Consider the following 23,818-nt stretch of genomic DNA (forward strand, 5'->3'; position numbering starts at 1 on the left):
TAAGTAGATTGCTGAATCTTTTAACCATCCCACGTGGTTAAACTCTTAGACTATCGATACAGACAGAATAAGAACAAGTCTTTGATATTCATTACTAGTCTGCAGCTAGGAATTATGTACCTGTGAATGCGAGGACCCGTCAACCGCCGAAACATCTATTCTATAACAACATGAATGAATGTTACTCTGAACTGTCCATTCTAACCACTGCATAGAGAGAGAGAGGGCGGACAAACTCTCCAACAGAAACAAACTTTTCAACAGAGATCCCGACGACACCCTGAGCGTAAATATATATATTGATTGCAATTATTCCCAAATGAGTGAGAGTTCATGTTCAAAGGATTAGCATTTCAATTGTTATAATTATCAACTTTGTAGTGTGTCATCTCAGTCGACCCCCTCTTCCCTGTTGTCCACCAAGCCGCGATACCGGTTTAGCCCACTAGGGCACATTCCCCTATCATTTCCTTGTAACCATATCTACTGTTTGTTATGCATTTCTGTGAATTACTTAGTTAGTAAATTAAGAATTTCAGACAAGTGATGTATGGATAACTCATAGTGAAGACTGGGTTTGTGCAGATAACCAACTATTGACGACGTTTGGAATGAGACTAACATGAGGTAAATAATAATTTATTAATTCGAGGACTATTATTAAGCAGATATTAAAATATCTGAAAGTTATATTAGGAAAATTATAACTTTGTAATCTGAATATTTTCCTTGGTGCCCAGACTTCCTAGTTAATTACAGTTACATGATTCATCAGTTTAATCGCGTAATAATAATTACAGAGAATTATTTGATAAATAAGTCTTCAGTTTTAATGATGCCAAAGACGAGACAATTATTAAATGGAAGGAGTTTAGAACCACCGAGACTCTTCCTAGAGCTGGCCTCCCGGCCAAACTGAGCAATCAGGGGAGAAAGGCCTTGGTCAGGGAGGTGACCAAGAACCCGATGGTCACTGTGACATAGCTCCTCTGTGGAGATGGGAGAACCTTCTAGAAGGACAACCATCTCTGCAGCAATCCACCAATCAGGTGATTATGGTAGAGTGGCCAGACGGATGCCACTCCTCAGTAAAAGGCACATGACAGCCAGCTTGGAGTTTGCCAAAAGGCACCTAAAGGACTCTCAGACCATGAGAAACAAGATTCTCTGGTCTGATGAAACCAAGATTTAACTCTTTGGTCTGAATGCCAAGCGTCACATCTGGAAGAAACCTGGCACCATCCCTACGGTGAAGCATGGTGGTGGCAGCATCATGCTGTGGGGATATTTTTAGGCGGCAGGGACTGGGAGACTTGTCAGGATCGAGGGAAAGATGAATGGAGCAAAGTACAGAGAGATCCCTGTTGAAAACTTTCACCAGAGAGCTCAGGACTTCAGACTGGGATGAAGGTTCACCTTCCAACAGGACAACAACCCTAAACACACAGCCAAGACAGCGCATCAGTGGCTTTGGGACAAGTCACTGAATGTCCTTAAGTGGCCCAGCTACAGCCCAGACTTGAACCCGATCTAACATCTCTGGAGAGACCTGAAAATAGCTGTTCAGCGATGCTCCTCATCCAACCTGCTAGAGTTTGAGAGAATCAACAGAGAAGGGGAAAATTAATAATGCTAAGCTTGTAGCATCATAGCCAATGTCTTGACTTTACTTTCATTAATCTGATGATTGTTATTTATTTAATCCGCTAACTATGTTAAATTATTACTCGATTCAATTAATCATGTAACAATAAACTAGTTAGGATTCGGGGCACAACGGAAGAGTTTGTTTAATAAATCCTCTTAAGGTATAGGGGGCAGCATTTTCACTTTTGGATAAATAGCGTGCCCAATTCCAACTTCCTGCTACTCATGCCAGGAATATATGATATGCATATGATTAGTAGATGTGGATAGAAAACACTCTGAAGTTTCTAACACTGTTTCAATCATGTCTGTGACTATAACAGAACTTATGTAGCAGGCAAAACCCTGAGGACTAACTGTTCAGATTTTTTTTTCTTTTTTGCCTCTGACTGTGCCCTCTGTTGTCTTTGCCAAGGGATATTTGATAGGGACCATTTTACATTTAATACCACTTCCACTGGATGTCACCAGTCTTTAGAATTTGGTTGATGTTATTCATTTGTGCAAAGAAGAAGAAGCACATCCTGGAACAATGTTAAAAGGAGCATGGTTTGTTTACTTGCTGTATTGAATACAGATTGCCCCGTCTTCAATTAGATTGATTATTAACGTTTAAAAATACCTAAAGTTGTATTACAAAAGTAGTTTGAAATATTTTGGCAAAGTTTATAGGCAACTTTTGAAATGTTTTGTAGTGACGTTCTGTTTTTGTAAGCTGTTTTTTTCTGGATCAAACGCGCTTTATAAATGGATATTTTGGGTATATATGGACAGAATTAATCGAAAAAAAGGACCAATTGTGATGTTTATAGGACATATTGGAGTGCCAACAAAAGAATCTTGTCAAAGGTAATGCATGTTTTCTATTTTATTTCAGCGTTTTGTGTAGCGCCTGCAGGTTTGAAATATGCTACCCTCTTTATTGACATAGTGCTATCGTCAGATAATAGCTTCTTAATGCTTTCGCTGAAAAGCTTTTTAAAATCTGACATGTTGGCTGGATTCACAACGAGTGTAGCTTAAATTGAGTATCTTACATTTTGATTTAATGAATGTTTGATTTTATATCATTATTTGAATTTGCCGCTCTGCATTTTCCCTGTTTTTTTCCCCAAGTGAGACGCAAGCATCCTCTATACCATAAGAAGTTAAGTTCTTTCAGCTCATTGGGAGGCTAGCATCCCACCTTGACAACATCCGTTGAAATTGCAGAGCGCCAAATTCAAATGACAAAAATAGTAATAATAAACATTCATGAAAATACAAGTGTTATACAGTTAAAAGATTAACTTCTTGATAATCCAGCTGCTTTGTCAGATTTCAAAAAGGCTTTACGGCGAAAGCATACCATGCGGTTATCTGAGGACGCCCTGCTTACAAAAGCATACAAACATTTTCCAGTCAGAAATAGCGATAAAATAAATCACTAACCTTTGAAGATCTTCCTCTGTTGACATTCCAAAGGGTCCCAGCTACACAATAAATGGTTGTTTTGTTCGAAAAAGTCCCTCTTTATATCCCCAAAACAAAAAAAAGTTTTGTCGTCGCGTTTTGTTCAGTAATCCATTGGCTCAAAGGCGGTCAAAACATGCAGACGAATACATCCTAATAGTACCGGTAAAGTTCGTCGAAACATGTCAAATGATCTTTATAATTAATCATCAGGTTGTCAATTATCTAAATAATCGATAATACTTCAACCGGACGATAGGGTATTCAATAGAAAGGAAAAAGAACGAAGAGCATGTTGACATCTAGTGGAAGCCATAGGAACTGCAATCTGGGCGCTAAACCCCTATATAGTCAATAGGCTTTCAATGGAAAACCCCTCACATAAAAAAAATCCCATTTCCTGGATGGAGTTTCCTCGGGTTTTCGCCTGCCATATCAGTTCTGTTATACTTACAGACATTATTTTTGTTTTAGAAACTTCAGAGTGTTTTCTATCCAATGCCTCCAATTATATGCATATCCTAGCTTCTGGGCCTGAGAAGCAGGCCGTTTACTTTGGGCACGTCAATCATCAGATATCCGAATACTGCCCCCTAGCCCAAAAGTTACCATCTCCTGAATATTATCTCTATCTATTACATCAATAAACAGTCATCTGATTAATCATTACCTCTTACCATATCATCATTCTGAACAGTTGTAACCTTATGCATCTGCAAAAAAAACAGCCTTACTCATGATTCAGTACTACACCAATTGGTTTAATTATTTATTTATTAGCTACTAAAATGAGTAAACAGGATAACATGCACACTTAATACATGAGAAGAAAGTCCCTAGCGGACTGACAATATGATGATTTGTTACACAGAGATGGAGAGCGGTAAAAGGGAGAGAGAGAGAAAAAGGGACACTTATCGTGGATACATTCTAGAACTATTCTCACATTAATCATATACTTTGCACACGAACTGCCGCCCGTTTGGAATAAGAAATCATTAATGTATTTACTTGTGAGTGCCCTTACTCGCCATCTATCTCTGTCGGAACCAGGCCTTGTTAGCCTTTCAGCGGCACCCGAAAGGGTCCAGACCTGTCTCTTCTACTGTTGTTCACTCTGGAAGACAGCCAGCCATGTCGACGATTCCCATTGGTGATGATGGTAGGAGAATATGGTGATGTAAGACTCGTAGTAGGGTTGGATGGTTTGAAGCGTAGTGGGATGGCCCCTCTTAGATATGCTTTCCTCCATTTCTGATTTAGGGCAGCTAATCAGCCGTACCAGTGATTGTCTGGAAGGAGAACTTCTAGCCTACACCTCATGTTGATTATTCAGGATTGAAACAATGTTCTAAAGACGGTTGACATCTAGTGGAAGCCTTAGGAAGTACAACATGACCCATATCCCACATCCCACTGTGTATTCGGGCTGAGTTCAAAAACTACAAACCTCATATTTGTTACTTTTATTTCTTATTTTTTCCCTATCTACTTTTTACTTAACATGTATTTTTCTTAAAACTGCATTGTTGATTAAGGGCTTGTAAGTCAGCATTTCACTGTAAGGTCTACCTACACCTGTTGTATTCGACGCATGTGACAAAGACAATTTGATTTGATTTGATTGATTAAGGGCTCTTCAACAACGTGAGACCTGACTGACCTCAGAGAGAGAGAGACAAAGCTGGTCTTTCTCACACGTGTCCCAATGTTAGTTTTACTGTTAGGGTAAACACACACACACAGCACAACACTCGCACAGGCTCAGTAGGTGGCTCAAAGTGCAGGTTGGGGTGCAGTGACCGATAGTTTGGGTCCCAAACACACACACCACTAAGAGACTTAGTCGCGAACGCACTCTGGATTTCCATCCACTCACTATAGAATAGAACTATAATATCTATAGAATAGAACTGTAATAGCTATAGAATAGAACTATAATATCTACAGAATAGGTTGTGATGAAGGAGCCTGGGTCCGTCCAGGGGTCTGTTGTCATGACTACAGAATATCATGACGACTTCCAAAATACAGACACCAGCGACAACCGAGCCTTCTGGACCAAAGGTGTGTGTGTAGTGTGTATGGTGTGTGATGTGTGTGTAGTGTGTGTGGTGTTTGTGGGGTTGTGTGGTGTGTGTGTGTATGGTTGTGTGTGTCGTGTGTATGGTGTGTGTGTGTGGTTGTGTATTTTGTGTATGGTGTGTGCGGTTGTGTGTGTGTGGTGTTTGTGTGTGGTTGTGTGTGTGTGTGGTTGTATGTTGTGTGTATGGTGTTTGTGGGGTTGTGTGTGTGTGTGTGTGGTCATGTGTATAGTGTGTGTGTGTGGTTTTGTGTGTAGTGTTTGTGTAGTTTGTGTGTGTAGTGTATGTGGTGTGGTTGTGTGTGTGATGTTTCAGTGCTTTAGATCAGTGCTTCCCAAAACTCTCCTTGGGAGACCAGACATTTCACAACTTTGATTTAGCCCTGAACTAGCTCACCTGATTGACCTAGTCAAGGGCTTGATGATTAGTTGACAAGTTGAATCGGGTGTGTTTGCTCTAATAAATAAATCCAATACATGGAAAAGCTGGAGGTACCTGAAGAAAGGTTTGAGATCCACTAGGCTAGAGTCCCAAGATAAGAAGAGGTTTGAGATCCACTGGGTAAGAGTCCCAAGATAAGAAGAGGTTTGAGATCCACTGGGCTAGAGTCCCAAGATAAGAAGAGGTTTGAGATCCACTGGGCTAGAGTCCCAAGGTAAGAAGAGGTTTGAGATCCACTGAGTAAGAGTCCCAAGGTAAGAAGAGGTTTGAGATCCACTGGGCTAGAGTCCCAAGGTAAGAAGAGGTTTGAGATCCACTGGGCTAGAGTCCCAAGATAAGAAGAGGTTTGAGATCCACTGGGTAAGAGTTTTGAGAACCGCTTGGTTAGAGTCCTCAGGGGAGGAGAGGTTTGAAATACACTTGGTTAGTCCCAATGTGAGGAGAGGTATGAGAACCTCTGGATTAGAGCATAGTGTAACAACAGGCCACATACAGTGTGTGAAGTGTGCTGGCTCTACGTATAACTTACTATATGAAGTGTGTGTGTGTTCGTGTGTGTGTGATTGTGTGTTTGTGTGTGTGTGTCTCTGTGTGTTTGTGTCTGTGTGTAGAGCCAGAGTCGGGATTAGGCCAAGCGCACCAATCAGGCAGAGGGAGATGGATGTGGGCGGGGCCTGTTCTGTCTGCTTTCTTCCTATTGGCTCTGATCATCTTTGTCTCCGTCAGCAGTGAGTACACACGCATGTACACTCGCACACTCACACTATTGTGTCTAACCCATACTCTCCTGTGTGTGTGTGTGATTGTGTGTGTGTGTGTGTGTGTGTGTGTGTGTGTGTGTGTGTGTGTGTGTGTGTGTGTGTGTGTGTGTGTGTGTAGACAGGAATACTGACAGCAGGTTCTCGTCAATAGAAAAGACTGTTGCCAACCTGAGTTCGGCTGTTCAGACTGTCATCACCACTCTACAACAGAGCAAGGCCTCAGGTACACACCCACACACCACACACCCACACACTACACGCTCAGGTCCTCCGAGAGAGAAAGAAAGAAAGAAAGAAAGAAAGAAAGAAAGAAAGAAAGAAAGAAAGAAAGAAAGAAAGAAAGAAAGAAAGAAAGAAAGAAAGAAAGAAAGAAAGAAAGAAAGAAAGAAAGAAAGATTGAAAGAAAGAAAGGAGAAAATGAAAAAATCCATTGAGATTGCTGAGGCAAACATGTTTAGTTTTGCCCAAGCTAGGTCGAGGCACAGACACGGTCTCAATGGGGATAGCTGAGCTGACTACACTGACTGTGCTAGTGGCAGACTCCACTAAGCTGGCAGCCTGGCCTGCACCCTATTTCATTGTGGAGCTAGAGGAGTTAGAGCCCTGTCTATGTTGGTAGATAAGATGAGAGCACCCCTCCAGCTAGGATGGAGTCCGTCACTCCTCAACAAGTCAGGCTTGGTCCTGTTTGTGGGTGAGTTCCAGAAAGAGGGCCAAATATCTAGAAATTCTATCTTTTGGGAGGGGCAGAAAACAGTTTTCAACCAGCGATTGAGTTGAGAGACTGCTGTAGAGCTCATCACTCCCCTTAACTAGGAGGGAGCCAGAGACAATTACTCGATGCCGACACTCACACACACACACAACAAACACTGACCATGCACACACACAGACCATGCACACACCACACATCCACATACGATGCATACACAAACTAAACATCCACCCTGTGTTCACTGTTAAGGGTTAAACCAATCCAAAAATGCACTAATAATTTAGCACTGGTATTCAGTATAACATGACATGATATTTAGCATTAAACATGAACTGATTACTAGAGTAGGTTGAATTTAATAATTAAATTAAGCTTATTAAACTGATTAAAACGGCAGATTTTAATAATAGAGCATATTCAACTGATTAAAAAGGGTGATTTTAATATTTCAATTGAGCATGTTAAATTAAGTATATTAAACTGATTTAAAAGTCTGATCCTCTAGATCTGTAGTGTTGCTGTAAGGAAGGCAGGTTCCACACAGACGTCGGAGGAGTCTCCTTTTGGCTACTATTTTATTTGTACACTTTTCTTTCCTTAATTGGATTTTTACACAGCTCTCATATACAGTGCCTTGTGAAAGTATTCGGCCCCCTTGAACTTTGCAACCTTTTGCCACATTTCAGGCTTCAAACATAAAGATATAAAACTGTACTTTTTGTGAAGAATCAACAACAAGTGGGACACAATCATGAAGTGGAACGACATTTATTGGATATTTCAAACTTTTTTAACAAATCAAAAACTGAAAAATTGGGCGTGCAAAATTATTCAGCCCCCTTAAGTTAATACTTTGTAGCGCCACCTTTTGCTGCGATTACAGCTGTAAGTCGCTTGGGGTATGTCTCTATCAGTTTTGCACATCGAGAGACTGAACATTTTGCCCATTCCTCCTTGCAAAACAGCTCGAGCTCAGTGAGGTTGGATGGAGAGCATTTGTGAACAGCAGTTTTCAGTTCTTTCCACAGATTCTCGATTGGATTCAGGTCTGGACTTTGACTTGGCCATTCTAAACACCTGGATATGTTTATTTTTTAACCATTCCATTGTAGATTTTGCTTAATGTTTTGGATCATTGTCTTGTTGGAAGACAAATCTCCGTCCCAGTCTCAGGTCTTTTGCAGACTCCATCAGGTTTTCTTCCAGAATGGTCCTGTATTTGGCTCCATCCATCTTCCCATCAATTTTAACCATCTTCCCTGTCCCTGCTGAAGAAAAGCAGGCCCAAACCATGATGCTGCCACCACCATGTTTGACAGTGGGTATGGTGTGTTCAGGGTGATGAGCTGTGTTGCTTTTACGCCAAATATAACGTTTTGCATTGTTGCCAAAAAGTTCAATTTTGGTTTCATCTGACCAGAGCACCTTCTTCCACATGTTTGGTGTGTCTCCCAGGTGGCTTGTGGCAAACTTTAAACAACACTTTTTATGAATATCTTTAAGAAATGGCTTTCTTCTTGCCACTCTTCCATAAAGGCCAGATTTGTGCAATATACGACTGATTGTTGTCCTATGGACAGAGTCTCCCACCTCAGCTGTAGATCTCTGCAGTTCATCCAGAGTGATCATGGGCCTCTTGGCTGCATCTCTGATCAGTCTTCTCCTTGTATGAGCTGAAAGTTTAGAGGGACGGCCAGGTCTTGGTAGATTTGCAGTGGTCTGATACTCCTTCCATTTCAATATTATCGCTTGCACAGTGCTCCTTGGGATGTTTAAAGCTTGGGAAATCTTTTTGTATCCAAATCCGGCTTTAAACTTCTTCACAGCAGTATCTCGGACCTGCCTGGTGTGTTCCTTGTTCTTCATGATGCTCTCTGCGCTTTTAACGGACCACTGAGACTATCACAGTGCAGGTGCATTTATACGGAGACTTGATTACACACAGGTGGATTGTATTTATCATCATTAGTCATTTAGGTCAACATTGGATCATTCAGAGATCCTCACTGAACTTCTGGAGAGAGTTTGCTGCACTGAAAGTAAAGGGGCTGAATAATTTTGCACGCCCAATTTTTCAGTTTTTGATTTGTTAAAAAAGTTTGAAATATCCAATAAATGTTGTTCCACTTCATGATTGTGTTCCACTTGTTGTTGATTCTTCACAGAAAAATACAGTTTTATATCTTTATGTTTGAAGCCTGAAATGTGGCAAAAGGTCGCAAAGTTCAAGGGGGCCGAATACTTTCGCAAGGCACTGTATACCACACACATACCACACATACCACACACACACACACACACATATACACATACACACATATATACCACACACAGACAGACATACATAAATACCACACACACACACACACACACACACACACACACACACACACATACCACACATACCACACACACACACACACACACACACACACACACACATATACACATACACACACACATATATACCACACACACACACACACACAGACATACCACACACACACACACACACAGACATTGTATCTCTCTATGCCTCCAGAGGCAGAGTTGCAGAAGGAGATTGGAAGGCAGAAGTTCACCATGGAAATGACAGAACGAAAGCTGGATTCAGGTGTGTCTGGGAATCATTCCCCCCTCAGACTGAACTATCACAACACTGGTTCCATATGAACAATATGAATAAGGAATGTTAGACACAGTGCATCATATAACATGAATTGGTACTATCTGTGTGTGTGTGTATCTGTGTGTGTGTGTGCATGGAGTCTATGTGTGTTTTCTGTGTGTGTGTGTGTGTGTGCATGGTGTCTATGTGTGTGTTGTCTGTGTGTGTGTGTGTGTGTGTGTGTGCGTGTGTGTGTGTGTGTGTGTGTGCATGGTGTCTATGTGTGTGTTTTCTGTGTGTGTGTGTGTGTGCATGGTGTCTATGTGTGTGTTTTCTGTGTTTAAGTGTCGGAGTCGGTGAAGGAGTTTGATCAGTTGGAGTCCCTTCGTTCTGCTGTAGCCGGATTGAAGTGTTCCTTAGACAGAGTCCTGCACAACGGTAAACACACTCACAATGTTTACAGAATATGTGTATATTTGTAGTGTGTCTATGTGTCGTGTGTCTATGTGTAGTGTGTCTATGTGTCTATGTGTCTATGTGTCTATGTGTCGTGTGTCTATGTGTCTATGTGTAGTGTGTCTATGTGTCTATGTGTAGTGTGTCTATGTGTCTATGTGTCTATGTGTCTATGTGTCTATGTGTCTATGTGTCTATGTGTAGTGTGTCTATGTGTCTATGTGTCTATGTGTATATTTGTAGTGTGTCTATGTGTCTACGTGCAGTGTGTCTATGTGTCTATGAGTAGTGTGTCTATGTGTCAATGTGTCTATGTGTAGTGTGTCTATGTGTCTATGAGTAGTGTGTCTATGTGTCTATGAGTAGTGTGTCTATGTGTCTATGTGTCTATGAGTAGTGTGTCTATGTGTCTATGTGTAGTGTGTCTATGTGTCTATGTGTAGTGTGTCTATGTGTATATGTGTCTATGTGTAGTGTGTCTATGTGTCTATGTGTAGTGTGTCTATGTGTCTATGTGTAGTGTGTCTGTGTGTAGTGTGTCTATGTGTAGTGTGTCTATGTGTAGTGTGTCTATGTGTAGTGTGTCTATGTGTCTATGTGTAGTGTGTCTATGTGTAGTGTGTCTGTGTGTCTATGTGTAGGGTGTCTATGTGTCTATGTGTAGTGTGTCTGTGTGTAGTGTGTCTGTGTGTATATGTGTAGTGTGTCTATGTGTAGTGTGTCTGTGTGTCTATGTGTCTATGTGTAGTGTGTCTATGTGTAGTGTGTCTATGTGTCTATGTGTAGTGTGTCTGTGTGTCTATGTGTAGTGTGTCTATGTGTCTATGTGTAGTGTGTCTGTGTGTAGTGTGTCTGTGTGTCTATGTGTAGTGTGTCTATGTGTAGTGTGTCTGTGTGTCTATGTGTCCATGTGTAGTGTGTCTATGTGTAGTGTGTCTATGTGTAATGTGTCTATGTGTAGTGTGTCTATGTGTCTATGTGTAGTGTGTCTGTGTGTAGTGTTTCTGTGTGTAGTGTGTCTGTGTGTCTATGTGTAGTGTGTCTATGTGTAGTGTGTCTATGTGTCTATGTGTAGTGTGTCTGTGTGTAGTGTGTCTATGTGTCTATGTGTAGTGTGTCTATGTGTAGTGTGTCTATGTGTAGTGTGTCTATGTGTCTATGTGTAGTGTGTCTGTGTGTAGTGTTTCTGTGTGTAGTGTGTCTGTGTGTCTATGTGTAGTGTGTCTATGTGTAGTGTGTCTATGTGTCTATGTGTAGTGTGTCTGTGTGTAGTGTGTCTATGTGTAGTGCGTCTGTGTGTCTATGTGTAGTGTGTCTATGTGTAGTGTGCCTGTGTGTCTATGTGTATTGTGTCTGTGTGTCTATGTGTAGTGTGTCTTTGTGTAGTGTGTCTATGTGTCTACGTGTAGTGTGTCTGTGTGTAGTGTGTCTGTGTGTAGTGTGTCTATGTGTCTATGTGTAGTGTGTCTGTGTGTAGTGTTTCTGTGTGTCTGTGTGTATATGTGTAGTGTGTATATGTGTAGTGTGTCTGTGTGTCTATGAGTAGTGTGTCTATGTGTCTATGTGTCTATGTGTCTATGTGTCAATGTGTCGTGTGTCTATGTGTCAATGTGTAGTGTGTCTATGTGTCTATGTGTAGTGTGTCAATGTGTAGTGTGTCTATGTGTCTATGTGTAGTATGTCTATGTGTAGTGTGTCTGTGTGTCTATGTGTCTATGTGTCTATGTGTCTATGTGTCGTGTGTCTATGTGTCTATGTGCAGTGTGTCTATGTGTCTATGTGTAGTGTGTCTATGTGTCTATGTGTCTATGTGTCTATGTGTCTATGTGTAGTGTGTCTATGTGTCTATGTGTCTATGTGTATATTTGTAGTATGTCTATGTGTCTACGTGCAGTGTGTCTATGTGTCTATGTGTCTATGAGTAGTGTGTCTATGTGTCAATGTGTCTATGTGTAGTGTGTCTATGTGTCTATGTGTAGTGTGTCTGTGTGTCTATGTGTCTATGAGTAGTGTGTCTATGTGTCTATGTGTAGTGTGTCTATGTGTCTATGTGTAGTGTGTCTATGTGTATATGTGTCTATGTGTAGTGTGTCTATGTGTCTATGTGTAGTGTGTCTATGTGTAGTGTGTCAGTGTGTCTATGTGTAGTGTGTCTGTGTGTAGTGTGTCTATGTGTAGTGCGTCTGTGTGTCTATGTGTAGTGTGTCTATGTGTAGTGTGCCTGTGTGTCTATGTGTATTGTGTCTGTGTGTCTATGTGTAGTGTGTCTTTGTGTAGTGTGTCTATGTGTCTACGTGTAGTGTGTCTGTGTGTAGTGTGTCTATGTGGCTATGTGTAGTGTGTCTGTGTGTAGTCTTTCTGTGTGTCTGTGTGTATATGTGTAGTGTGTCTATGAGTAGTGTGTCTATGTGTCTATGTGTCTATGTGTCTATGTGTAGTGTGTCTATGTGTCAATGTGTAGTGTGTCTGTGTGTAGTGTGTCTATGTGTCTATGTGTAGTGTTTCTGTGTGTAGTCTTTCTGTGTGTCTGTGTGTATATGTGTAGTGTGTCTATGAGTAGTGTGTCTATGTGTCTATGTGTCTATGTGTAGTGTGTCTATGTGTCTATGTGTAGTGTGTCTGTGTGTAGTCTTTCTGTGTCTGTGTGTATATGTGTAGTGTGTCTATCAGTAGTGTGTCTATGTGTCTATGTGTCTATGTGTCAATGTGTAGTGTGTCTATGTGTCAATGTGTAGTGTGTCTATGTGTCTATGTGTAGTTTGTCAATGTGTAGTGTGTCTATGTGTCTATGTGTAGTGTGTCTATGTGTAGTGTGTCTGTGTGTCTATGTGTCTATGTGTCTATGTGTCTATGTGTCTATGTGTCGTGTGTCTATGTGTCTATGTGTAGTGTGTCTATGTGTCTATGTGTAGTGTGTCTATGTGTCTATGTGTCTATGTGTAGTGTGTCTATGTGTCTATGTGTCTATGTGTATATTTGTAGTGTGTCTATGTGTCTACCTGCAGTGTGTCTATGTGTCTATGTGTCTATGTGTAGTGTGTCTATGTGTCTATGTGTAGTGTGTCTGTGTGTCTATGTGTAGTGTGTCTATGTGTCTATGTGTAGTGTGTCTATGTGTCTATGAGTAGTGTGTCTATGTGTCTATGTGTCTATGAGTAGTGTGTCAATGTGTCTATGTGTAGTGTGTCTATGTGTCTATGTGTAGTGTGTCTATGTGTCTATGAGTAGTGTGTCTATGTGTCTATGAGTAGTGTTTCTATGTGTCTATGTGTAGTGTGTCTATGTGTCTATGTGTATTGTGTATATGTGTATATGTGTCTATGTGTAGTGTGTCTATGTGTCTATGTGTAGTGTGTCTATGTGTCTATGTGTAGTGTGTCTGTGTGTAGTGTGTCTATGTGTAGTGTGTCTATGTGTAGTGTGTCTATGTGTAGTGTGTCTATGTGTCTATGTGTAGTGTGTCTATGTGTAGTGTGTCTATGTGTCTATGTGTAGTGTGTCTGTGTGTAGTGTGTCTGTGTGTCTATGTGTAGTGTGTCTATGTGTAGTGTGTCTGTGTGTCTATGTGTCTATGTGTAGTGTGTCTATGTGTAGTGTGTCTATGTGTAGTGTGTCTATGTGTCTATGTGTAGTGTGTCTGTGTGTCTATGTGTAGTGTGTCTATGTGTCTATGTGTAGTGTGTCTGTGTGTAGTTTGTCTGTGTGTCTATGTGTAGTGTGTCTGTGTGTCTATGTGTAGTGTGTCTTTGTGTAGTGTGTCTATGTGTCTACGTGTAGTGTGTCTGTGTGTAGTGTGTCTATGTGTAGTGTGTCTATGTGTCTATGTGTAGTGTGTCTGTGTGTAGTGTTTCTGTGTGTCTGTGTGTATATGTGTAGTGTGTATATGTGTAGTGTGTCTATGTGTCTATGAGTAGTGTGTCTATGTGTCTATGTGTCTATGTGTCAATGTGTAGTGTGTCTATGTGTCAATGTGTAGTGTGTCAATGTGTAGTGAGTCTATGTGTCTATGTGTAGTGTGTCTGTGTGTAGTGTGTCTGTGTGTCTATGTGTCTATGTGTCTATGTGTCGTGTGTCTATGTGTCTATGTGTAGTGTGTCTATGTGTCTATGTGTCTATGTGTATATTTGTAGTGTGTCTATGTGTCTACGTGCAGTGTGTCTATGTGTCTATGTGTCTATGAGTAGTGTGTCTATATGTCAATGTGTCTATGTGTAGTGTGTCTATGTGTCTATGTGTAGTGTGTCTGTGTGTCTATGTGTCTATGAGTAGTGTGTCTATGTGTCTATGTGTCTATGAGTAGTGTGTCTATGTGTCTATGTGTAGTGTGTCTATGTGTCTATGTGTAGTGTGTCTATGTGTCTATGTGTAGTGTGTCTATGTGTCTATGTGTAGTGTGTCTATGTGTATATGTGTCTATGTGTAGTGTGTCTATGTGTCTATGTGTAGTGTGTCTATGTGTCTATGTGTAGTGTGTCTATGTGTATATGTGTCTATGTGCAGTGTGTCTATGTGTAGTGTGTCTATGTGTATATGTGTCTATGTGTAGTGTGTCTATGTGTCTATGTGTAGTGTGTCTATGTGTCTATGTGTAGTGTGTCTGTGTGTAGTGTGTCTATGTGTAGTGTGTCTATGTGTAGTGTGTCTATGTGTCTATGTGTAGTGTGTCTATGTGTCTATGTGTAGTGTGTCTATGTGTATATGTGTCTATGTGCAGTGTATCTATGTGTAGTGTGTCTATGTGTATATGTGTCTATGTGTAGTGTGTCTATGTGTCTATGTGTAGTGTGTCTATGTGTCTATGTGTAGTGTGTCTGTGTGTGGTGTGTCTATGTGTAGTGTGTCTATGTGTAGTGTGTCTATGTGTAGTGTGTCTATGTGTCTATGTGTAGTGTGTCTGTGTGTCTATGTGTAGTGTGTCTATGTGTCTATGTGTAGCGTGTCTGTGTGTAGTGTGTCTGTGTGTCTATGTGTACTGTGTCTATGTGTAGTGTGTCTGTGTCTCTATGTGTCTATGTGTAGTGTGTCTATGTGTAGTGTGTCTATGTGTCTATGTGTAGTGTGTCTGTGTGTAGTGTTTCTGTGTGTAGTGTGTCTATGTGTCTATGTGTAGTGTGTCTATGTGTCTATGTGTAGTGTGTCTGTGTGTCTATGTGTAGTGTGTCTGTGTGTAGTGTGTCTATGTGTCTATGTGTAGTGTGTCTATGTGTAGTGTGTCTGTGTGTCTATGTGTCTATGTGTAGTGTCTATGTGTAGTGTGTCTATGTGTAGTGTGTCTATGTGTCTATGTGTAGTGTGTCTGTGTGTCTATGTGTAGTGTGTCTATGTGTCTATGTGTAGTGTGTCTGTGTGTAGTGTGTCTATGTGTCTATGTGTAGTGTGTCTGTGTGTAGTGTTTCTGTGTGTACAGTGTCTATGTGTAATGTGTCTATGTGTAGTGTGTCTATGTGTCTATGTGTAGTGTGTCTGTGTGTCTATGTGTAGTGTGTCTGTGTGTAGTGTGTCTATGTGTCTATGTGTAGTGTGTCTGTGTGTCTATGTGTAGTTTGTCTGTGTGTAGTGTGTCTATGTGTCTGTGTGTAGTGTGTCTATGTGTAGTGTGTCTATGTGTCTATGTGTAGTGTGTCTGTGTGTCTATGTGTAGTTTGTCTGTGTGTAGTGTGTCTATGTGTCTATGTGTAGTGTGTCTATGTGTCTATGTGTAGTGTGTCTATGTGTCTATGTGTAGTGTGTCTATGTGTAGTGTGTCTATGTGTCTGTGTGTAGTGTGTCTATGTGTAGTGTGTCTATGTGTCTATGTGTAGTGTGTCTATGTGTCTATGTGTAGTGTGTCTATGTGTAGTGTGTCTATGTGTAGTGTGTCTATGAGTAGTGTGTCTATGTGTATGTGTGTAGTGTGTCTATGTGTAGTGTGTCTATGTCTATGTGTCTATGTGTAGTGTGTCTATGTCTATGTGTCTATGTGTAGTGTGTCTATGTGTCTATGTGTAGTGTGTCTATGTATAGTGTGTCTATGTGGTGTGTGTCTATGTGGTGTGTGTCTATGTGTCTATGTGTAGTGTGTGTCTGTGTGTGTAGTGTTTCTATGTGTAGTGTGTGTCTGTGTGTAGTGTGTCTATGTGTCTATGTGTAGTGTGTGTGTGTAGTGTTTCTATGTGTAGTGTGTCTGTGTGTGTAGTGTTTCTATGTGTAGTGTTTCTGTGTGTCTATGTGTCTATGTGTAGTGAGTCTATGTGTAGTGTGTCTGTGTGTCTATGTGTCTATATGTAGTGTGTCTATGTGTAGTGTGTCTGTGTGGAGTGTGTCTATGTGCAGTGTGTCTATGTGCAGTGTGTCTATGTGCAGTGTGTCTATGTGCAGTGTGTCTATGTGTCTATGTGCAGTGTGTCTATGTGTAGTGTGCCTGTGTGTCTATGTGTAGTGTGTCTATGTGTAGTGTGTCTATGTGTAGTGTGTCTGTGTGTCTATGTGTAGTGTGTCTATGTGTCTATGTGTAGTGTGTCTGTGTGTCTATGTGTAGTGTGTCTGTGTGTAGTGTGTCTATGTGTCTATGTGTAGTGTGTCTAGGTGTAGTGTGTCTATGTGTAGTGTGTCTGTGTGTCTATGTGTAGTGTGTCTATGTGTAGTGTGTCTGTGTGTCTATGTGTAGTGTGTCTATGTGTCTATGTGTAGTGTGTCTATGTGTAGTGTGTCTATGTGTCTATGTGTAGTGTGTCTGTGTGTAGTGTGTCTATGTGTCTATGTGTAGTGTGTCTATGTGTAGTGTGTCTATGTGTAGTTTGTCTATGTGTCTATGTGTAGTGTGTCTATGTGTCTATGTGTAGTGTGTCTATGTGTCTGTGTGTAGTGTGTCTATGTGTCTATGTGTAGTGTGTCTATGTGTCTGTGTGTAGTGTGTCTATGTGTCTGTGTGTAGTGTGTCTATGTGTCTGTGTGTAGTGTGTCTATGTGTAGTGTGTCTATGTATAGTGTGTCTATGTGGTGTGTGTCTATGTGTAGTGTGTCTATGTGTCTATGTGTAGTGTGTCTATGTGTCTATGTGTAGTGTGTCTATGTGTCTATGTGTAGTGCTTCTATGTGTCTGTGTGTAGTGTGTCTATGTGTCTGTGTGTAGTGTGTCTATGTGTCTGTGTGTAGTGTGTCAATGTGTAGTGTGTCTATGTGTCTATGTGTAGTGTGTCTGTGTGTCTGTGTGTCTATGTGTAGTTTGTCTGTGTGTAGTGTGTCTATGTGTCTGTGTGTAGTGTGTCTATGTGTAGTGTGTATATGTGTCTATGTGTAGTGTGTCTGTGTGTCTATGTGTAGTTTGTCTGTGTGTAGTGTGTCTATGTGTCTATGTGTAGTGTGTCTATGTGTCTATGTGTAGTGTGTCTATGTGTAGTGTGTCTATGTGTCTGTGTGTAGTGTGTCTATGTGTAGTGTGTCTATGTGTCTATGTGTAGTGTGTCTATGTGTCTATGTGTAGTGTGTCTATGTGTAGTGTGTCTATGTGTAGTGTGTCTATGAGTAGTGTGTCTATGTGTATGTGTGTAGTGTGTCTATGTGTAGTGTGTCTATGTCTATGTGTCTATGTGTAGTGTGTCTATGTCTATGTGTCTATGTGTCTATGTGTAGGGTGTCTATGTGTAGTGCTTCTATGTGTAGTGTGTCTATGTGTAGTGTGTCTATGTGTAGTGTCTATGTGTAGTGTGTCTATGTCTATGTGTCTATGTGTCTATGTGTAGGGTGTCTATGTGTCTATGTGTAGTGTGTCTATGTGTAGTGTGTCTGTGTGTAGTGTGTCTATGTGTAGTGTGTCTATGTCTATGTGTCTATGTGTAGTGTGTCTATGTCTATGTGTCTATTTGTCTATGTGTAGTGTGTGTCTGTGTGTGTAGTGTTTCTATGTGTAGTGTGTGTCTGTGTGTAGTGTGTCTATGTGTCTATGTGTAGTGTGTGTGTGTAGTGTTTCTATGTGTAGTGTGTCTGTGTGTGTAGTGTTTCTATCTGTAGTGTTTCTGTGTGTCTATGTGTCTATGTGTAGTGTGTCTATGTATAGTGTGTCTATGTGTAGTTTGTCTATGTGTCTATGTGTAGTGTGTCTATGTATAGTGTGTCTATGTGGTGTGTGTCTATGTGGTGTGTGTCTATGTGTCTATGTGTAGTGTGTGTCTGTGTGTGTAGTGTTTCTATGTGTAGTGTGTGTCTGTGTGTAGTGTGTCTATGTGTCTATGTGTAGTGTGTGTGTGTAGTGTTTCTATGTGTAGTGTGTCTGTGTGTGTAGTGTTTCTATGTGTAGTGTTTCTGTGTGTCTATGTGTCTATGTGTAGTGTGTCTATGTATAGTGTGTCTATGTGGTGTGTGTCTATGTGGTGTGTTTCTATGTGTCTATGTGTAGTGTGTGTTTGTGTGTGTAGTGTTTCTATGTGTAGTGTGTGTCTGTGTGTAGTGTGTCTATGTGTCTATGTGTAGTGTGTGTGTGTAGTGTTTCTATGTGTAGTGTGTCTGTGTGTGTAGTGTTTCTATGTGTAGTGTTTCTGTGTGTCTATGTGTCTATGTGTAGTGTGTCTATGTGTAGTGTGTCTGTGTGTCTATGTGTCTATATGTAGTGTGTCTATGTGTAGTGTGTCTGTGTGTAGTGTGTCTATGTGTAGTGTTTCTATGTATAGGGTGTGTCTATGTGTAGTGTTTCTATGTGTAGTGTGTCTATGTGTCTGTGTGTAGTGTGTCTATGTGTAGGGTGTGTCTGTTTGTGTAGTGTTTCTTTGTGTAGTGTGTCTGTGTGTAGTGTGTCTATGTGTCTATGTGTAGTGTGTCTCTGTGTGTAGTGTTTGTCTATTGTAATATGTTAATGTCTGTATGTGTAGACACAGTTTCAGGGTGCTGTCCACTTGGCTGGGTGTTGTCTGGCTCCTCCTCGTGCTACTTCTTCTCGTCTGACGGGTTACCATGGAACCAGGCTAGAGACTACTGCTCTAACTACAATGCCCAGCTGGCTGTACTGAAGACTGAACAGGACTGGGTAAGACACACACGTAGGCACGTACACACACACACCATACGCACACACATGTCCTAACTCTGTGTGTGTGTGTGTGTGTGTGTGTTGCCAGGACTTTGTAACAGGCAGTACCAAGCCGCTGTTCTTCTGGATTGGACTGTCAGATGAGAGGACAGGAGAATGGGAGTGGGTGGATGGAACACCTTATATCATGGACCGCAGGTACCACAGTCTGTGTTCTGATAACGTGTGTGTTTTCTGATAACACGTGTGTGTTCTGATAACATGTGTGTGTTCTGATAAAGTGTGTGGGTTCTGATAAAGTGTGTGAGTTCTGATAACATGTATGTTCTGATAACGTGTGTGTGTTCTGATAGCGTGTGTGTTCTGATAACGTGTGTGTGTTCTGATAACGTGTGTGTGTTCTGATAACGTGTGTGTGTTCTGATAACATGTGTGTTCTGATAACATGTGTGTTCTGATAACATGTGTGTGTTCTGATAACGTGTGTGTGTTCTGATAACGTGTGTGTTCTGATAACATGTCTTTTCTGATAACGTGTGTGTGTTCTGATAACATGTGTTCTGATAACGTGTGTGTGTTCTGATAACGTGTGTGTGTTCTGATAACATGTGTGTTCTGATGACATTTCTGTTCTGATAACATGTGTGTGTTCTAATAACATGTCTGTTCTGATAACGTGTGTGTGTTCTGATAACGTGTGTGTGTTCTGATAACGTGTGTGTGTTCTGATAACATGTCTGTTCTGATAACGTGTGTCTGTTCTGATAACGTGTGTGTGTTCTGATAACATGTGTGTTCTGATAACGTGTGTGTGTTCTGATAACATGTCTGTTCTGATAACGTGTGTGTGTTCTGATAACATGTCTGTTCTGATAATGTGTGTCTGTTCTGATAACGTGTGTGTTCTGATAACATGTGTGTTCTGATAACATGTGTGTGTTCTGATAATGTGTGTGTGTTCTGATAACATGTGTGTTCTGATAACGTGTGTGTGTTCTGATAACGTGTGTGTGTTCTGATAACATGTGTGTTCTGATGACATTTCTGTTCTGATAACATGTGTGTGTTCTAATAACATGTCTGTTCTGATAACGTGTGTGTGTTCTGATAACGTGTGTGTTCTGATAACATGTCTTTTCTGATAACGTGTGTGTGTTCTGATAACATGTGTGTTCTGATAACATGTGTGTTCTGATAACATGTGTGTGTTCTGATAACGTGTGTGTGTTCTGATAACGTGTGTGTTCTGATAACATGTCTTTTCTGATAACGTGTGTGTGTTCTGATAACATGTGTGTTCTGATAACGTGTGTGTGTTCTGATAACGTGTGTGTGTTCTGATAACATGTGTGTTCTGATGACATTTCTGTTCTGATAACATGTGTGTGTTCTAATAACATGTCTGTTCTGATAACGTGTGTGTGTTCTGATAACGTGTGTGTGTTCTGATAACGTGTGTGTGTTCTGATAACATGTCTGTTCTGATAACGTGTGTCTGTTCTGATAACGTGTGTGTGTTCTGATAACATGTGTGTTCTGATAGTGTGTGTGTTCTGATAACATGTCTGTTCTGATAACGTGTGTGTGTTCTGATAACATGTCTGTTCTGATAACGTGTGTGTGTTCTGATAACATGTCTGTTCTGATAATGTGTGTCTGTTCTGATAACGTGTGTGTGTTCTGATAACGTGTGTGTTCTGATAACATGTCTGTGTTCTGATAACGTGTGTGTTCTGATAACGTGTGTGTTCTGATAACATGTGTGTTCTGATAACGTGTGTGTGTTCTGATAACGTGTGTGTGTTCTGATAACATGTCTGTGTTCTGATAACGTGTGTGTTCTGATAACGTGTGTGTTCTGATAACATGTGTGTTCTGATAACATGTGTGTGTTCTGATAATGTGTGTGTGTTCTGATAACATGTGTGTTCTGATAACATGTCTGTTCTGATAACATGTCTGTTCTGATAACATGTCTGTTCTGATAACGTGTGTGTGTTCTGATAACGTGTGTGTGTTCTGATAATGTGTGTGTTCTGATAACGTGTCTGTTCTGATAACGTGTGTGTGTTCTGATAATGTGTGTGTTCTGATAACATGTCTGTTCTGATAACATGTCTGTTCTGATAACGTGTGTGTTCTGATAACGTGTGTGTGTTCTGATAATGTGTGTGTTCTGATAACTTGTCTGTTCTGATAACATGTCTGTTCTGATAACGTGTGTGTTCTGATAACGTGTGTGTGTTCTGATAACATGTCTGTTCTGATAACATGTGTGTGTTCTGATAACATGTCTGTTCTGATAACGTGTGTGTGTTCTGATAACATGTCTGTTCTGATAACGTGTGTGTGTTCTGATAACATGTCTGTTCTGATAACACGTGTGTGTTCTGATAATGTGTGTGTTCTGATAATGTGTGTGTGTTCTGATAACATGTGTGTTCTGATAACATGTCTGTTCTGATAACATGTGTGTTCTGATAACATGTCTGTTCTGATAACGTGTGTGTGTTCTGATAACATGTGTGTTCTGATAATGTGTGTGTTCTGATAACATGTCTGTTCTGATAACATGTCTGTTCTGATAACGTGTGTGTTCTGATAACATGTCTGTTCTGATAACATGTCTGTTCTGATAACGTGTGTGTGTTCTGATAACGTGTGTGTGTTCTGATAATGTGTGTGTTCTGATTACATGTCTGTTCTGATAACATGTATGTTCTGATAACGTGTGTGTTCTGATAACGTGTGTGTGTTCTGATAACGTGTGTCTGTTCTGATAACGTGTGTCTGTTCTGATAACATGTCTGTTCTGATAACGTGTGTCTGTTCTGATAACGTGTGTGTGTTCTGATAACATGTGTGTTCTGATAATGTATGTGTTCTGATAACATGTCTGTTCTGATAACATGTGTGTTCTGATAATGTGTGTGTTCTGATAACATGTCTGTTCTGATAACGTGTGTGTGTTCTGATAACATGTGTGTTCTGATAATGTGTGTGTTCTTATAACATGTCTGTTCTGATAACATGTGTGTTCTGATAACGTGTGTGTGTTCTGATAACATGTCTGTTCTGATAACGTGTGTGTGTTCTGATAACATGTCTGTTCTGATAACGTGTGTGTGTTCTGATAACGTGTGTGTGTTCTGATAACGTGTGTCTGTGTATCATAACTCTTTATGTGTTTTGTGCCCGTAAGTGTCCATTTAACTGTGTTCTTTGAAATGTGTGAATCCTTCTTGACTATGCCTGTGTGTGTTCTGACCTTGTGTGTTTTCTGATAACATGTGTTTTCTGATAACATGTGTGTGTGTGTGTGTGTGTGTGTGTGTGTGTGTGTGTGTGTGTGTGTGTGTGTAGCCAGTGGAAGCCGGGCCAGCCTGATAACTGGAAAGGCCATGGTCTGGGTGGGACAGAGGACTGTGCTATGATACATGCCAACGGACAGCTGAATGATGATCACTGTTCCCGTAGTTACCGCTACGTCTGTCAGGGACACACACTGACACACACTCACTGATACACACATAACTCACACACTGATACACACATTGTAACTGACACTGATACACACACACACACACACACACACACTGATACACACAGACACACACACACTGATACACACAACTCACACACACTGATACACACACACACTGATACACACATTGTAACTCACACACTGATACACACATTGTAACTCACACACTGATACACACACACACTGATACACACATAACTCACACACTGATATACACACACACACACACACACTGATACACACATTGTAACTCACACACTGACACACACACACACACCAACAAGCTCTCACAGTCTTACTGTAGAATTAGACTTGTATCCACGTTCTCCAAACGTTAAACTTCAAAGTGTTTTTGACACCCTGGGTGCTCAGCATCGTTCAGTTTCACCAAATGTCAAATAAATTAAGAGTTTGGGATAGGGTAAAAAAATACATATACTGAACAAAATTAACGCAACATGGAAAGTGTTGGTCCAATCTTTCATGAGCTGAAATAAAAAATCATAGAAATGTTCGATAAGCACAAAAAAGCTGATTTCTCTCACATTTATTTCACAAATGTGCAGTTTTGTTACACAATACAATGCTGACTGCAGGAATGTCCACCAGATCTGTTGTCAGAGGATTGAATGTGAATTTCTATACCATAAGCAACATAATTTTAGAGATTTTTGCAGTACATTCCACCGGCCTCATAACCTCAGTACATGTGTAACCACGCCAGTTCAGGACCTCCACATCCGGCTTCTTCACCTGAGGGATCATCTGAGGATGGGGAGGGGGTGCTCAGGAGTATTTCTGTGTGTAATAAAACCCTTTTGTTGGGAAAAAAAACATTCTGATTGGCTGGGAATGCCTCCCCAGTGGGTGGACCTGGCTCCCAAGTGGGTGGGCCTATGCCCTCCCAGGCCCACTCATTGTTGCGCCTCTGCCCAGTCATGTGAAATCCATTGATTTGGACTTAATTTATTTCAATTGACTGATTTCCTTCTATGAACTGTAACTCAGTCAAATATTTGACATTGATGCATGTTGCATTTATATTTGTGTTCAGTATAAATAAATTAAAATACTGGGATCAAATACCCAACCTTCTGATGCAGAGTTAT

The 23,818-nt window shown here is 40.7% G+C and overlaps 1 protein-coding gene across 3 annotated transcripts; it reads left to right on the top strand.

Annotated features, from left to right (window-relative positions):
• Window positions 1-4,878: 4,878 nt before the first annotated feature.
• Window positions 4,879-23,799, top strand: asgr1a (asialoglycoprotein receptor 1a). Of its 3 annotated transcripts, none has more exons than XM_036958388.2 (8): window positions 4,879-5,166; window positions 6,236-6,352; window positions 6,504-6,608; window positions 9,643-9,714; window positions 10,054-10,146; window positions 19,008-19,162; window positions 19,254-19,363; window positions 22,529-23,799. In XM_036958388.2, exons 1-8 carry the CDS (start codon window positions 5,061-5,063, stop codon window positions 22,686-22,688), a joined length of 918 nt encoding a protein of 305 aa, XP_036814283.1. In that variant the 5' UTR covers window positions 4,879-5,060; the 3' UTR covers window positions 22,689-23,799. The 3 variants fall into 3 exon arrangements, with proteins under 3 accessions (XP_036814283.1, XP_036814284.1, XP_036814285.1); XM_036958389.2 differs by having other exon boundaries at window positions 6,537-6,608; XM_036958390.2 differs by lacking the exon at window positions 6,236-6,352.
• The last annotated feature ends 19 nt before the right edge of the window (window positions 23,800-23,818 follow it).

Source organism: Oncorhynchus mykiss, chromosome 21 (genome assembly GCF_057628025.1).
Source record: "Oncorhynchus mykiss isolate SJ-2025 chromosome 21, ASM5762802v1, whole genome shotgun sequence".
Lineage (NCBI taxonomy): Eukaryota > Metazoa > Chordata > Actinopteri > Salmoniformes > Salmonidae > Oncorhynchus > Oncorhynchus mykiss.

Bases quoted from the DNA above. Each gene is read 5' to 3' on its own strand.
- asgr1a (XM_036958388.2), top strand. From the start codon at position 5,061: ATGAAGGAGCCTGGGTCCGTCCAGGGGTCTGTTGTCATGACTACAGAA. The intron at 19,163-19,253 runs GTAAGACACACA...GTGTGTTGCCAG, and splicing joins TGAAGACTGAACAGGACTGG to GACTTTGTAACAGGCAGTAC. The intron at 19,364-22,528 runs GTACCACAGTCT...GTGTGTGTGTAG, and splicing joins CCTTATATCATGGACCGCAG to CCAGTGGAAGCCGGGCCAGC.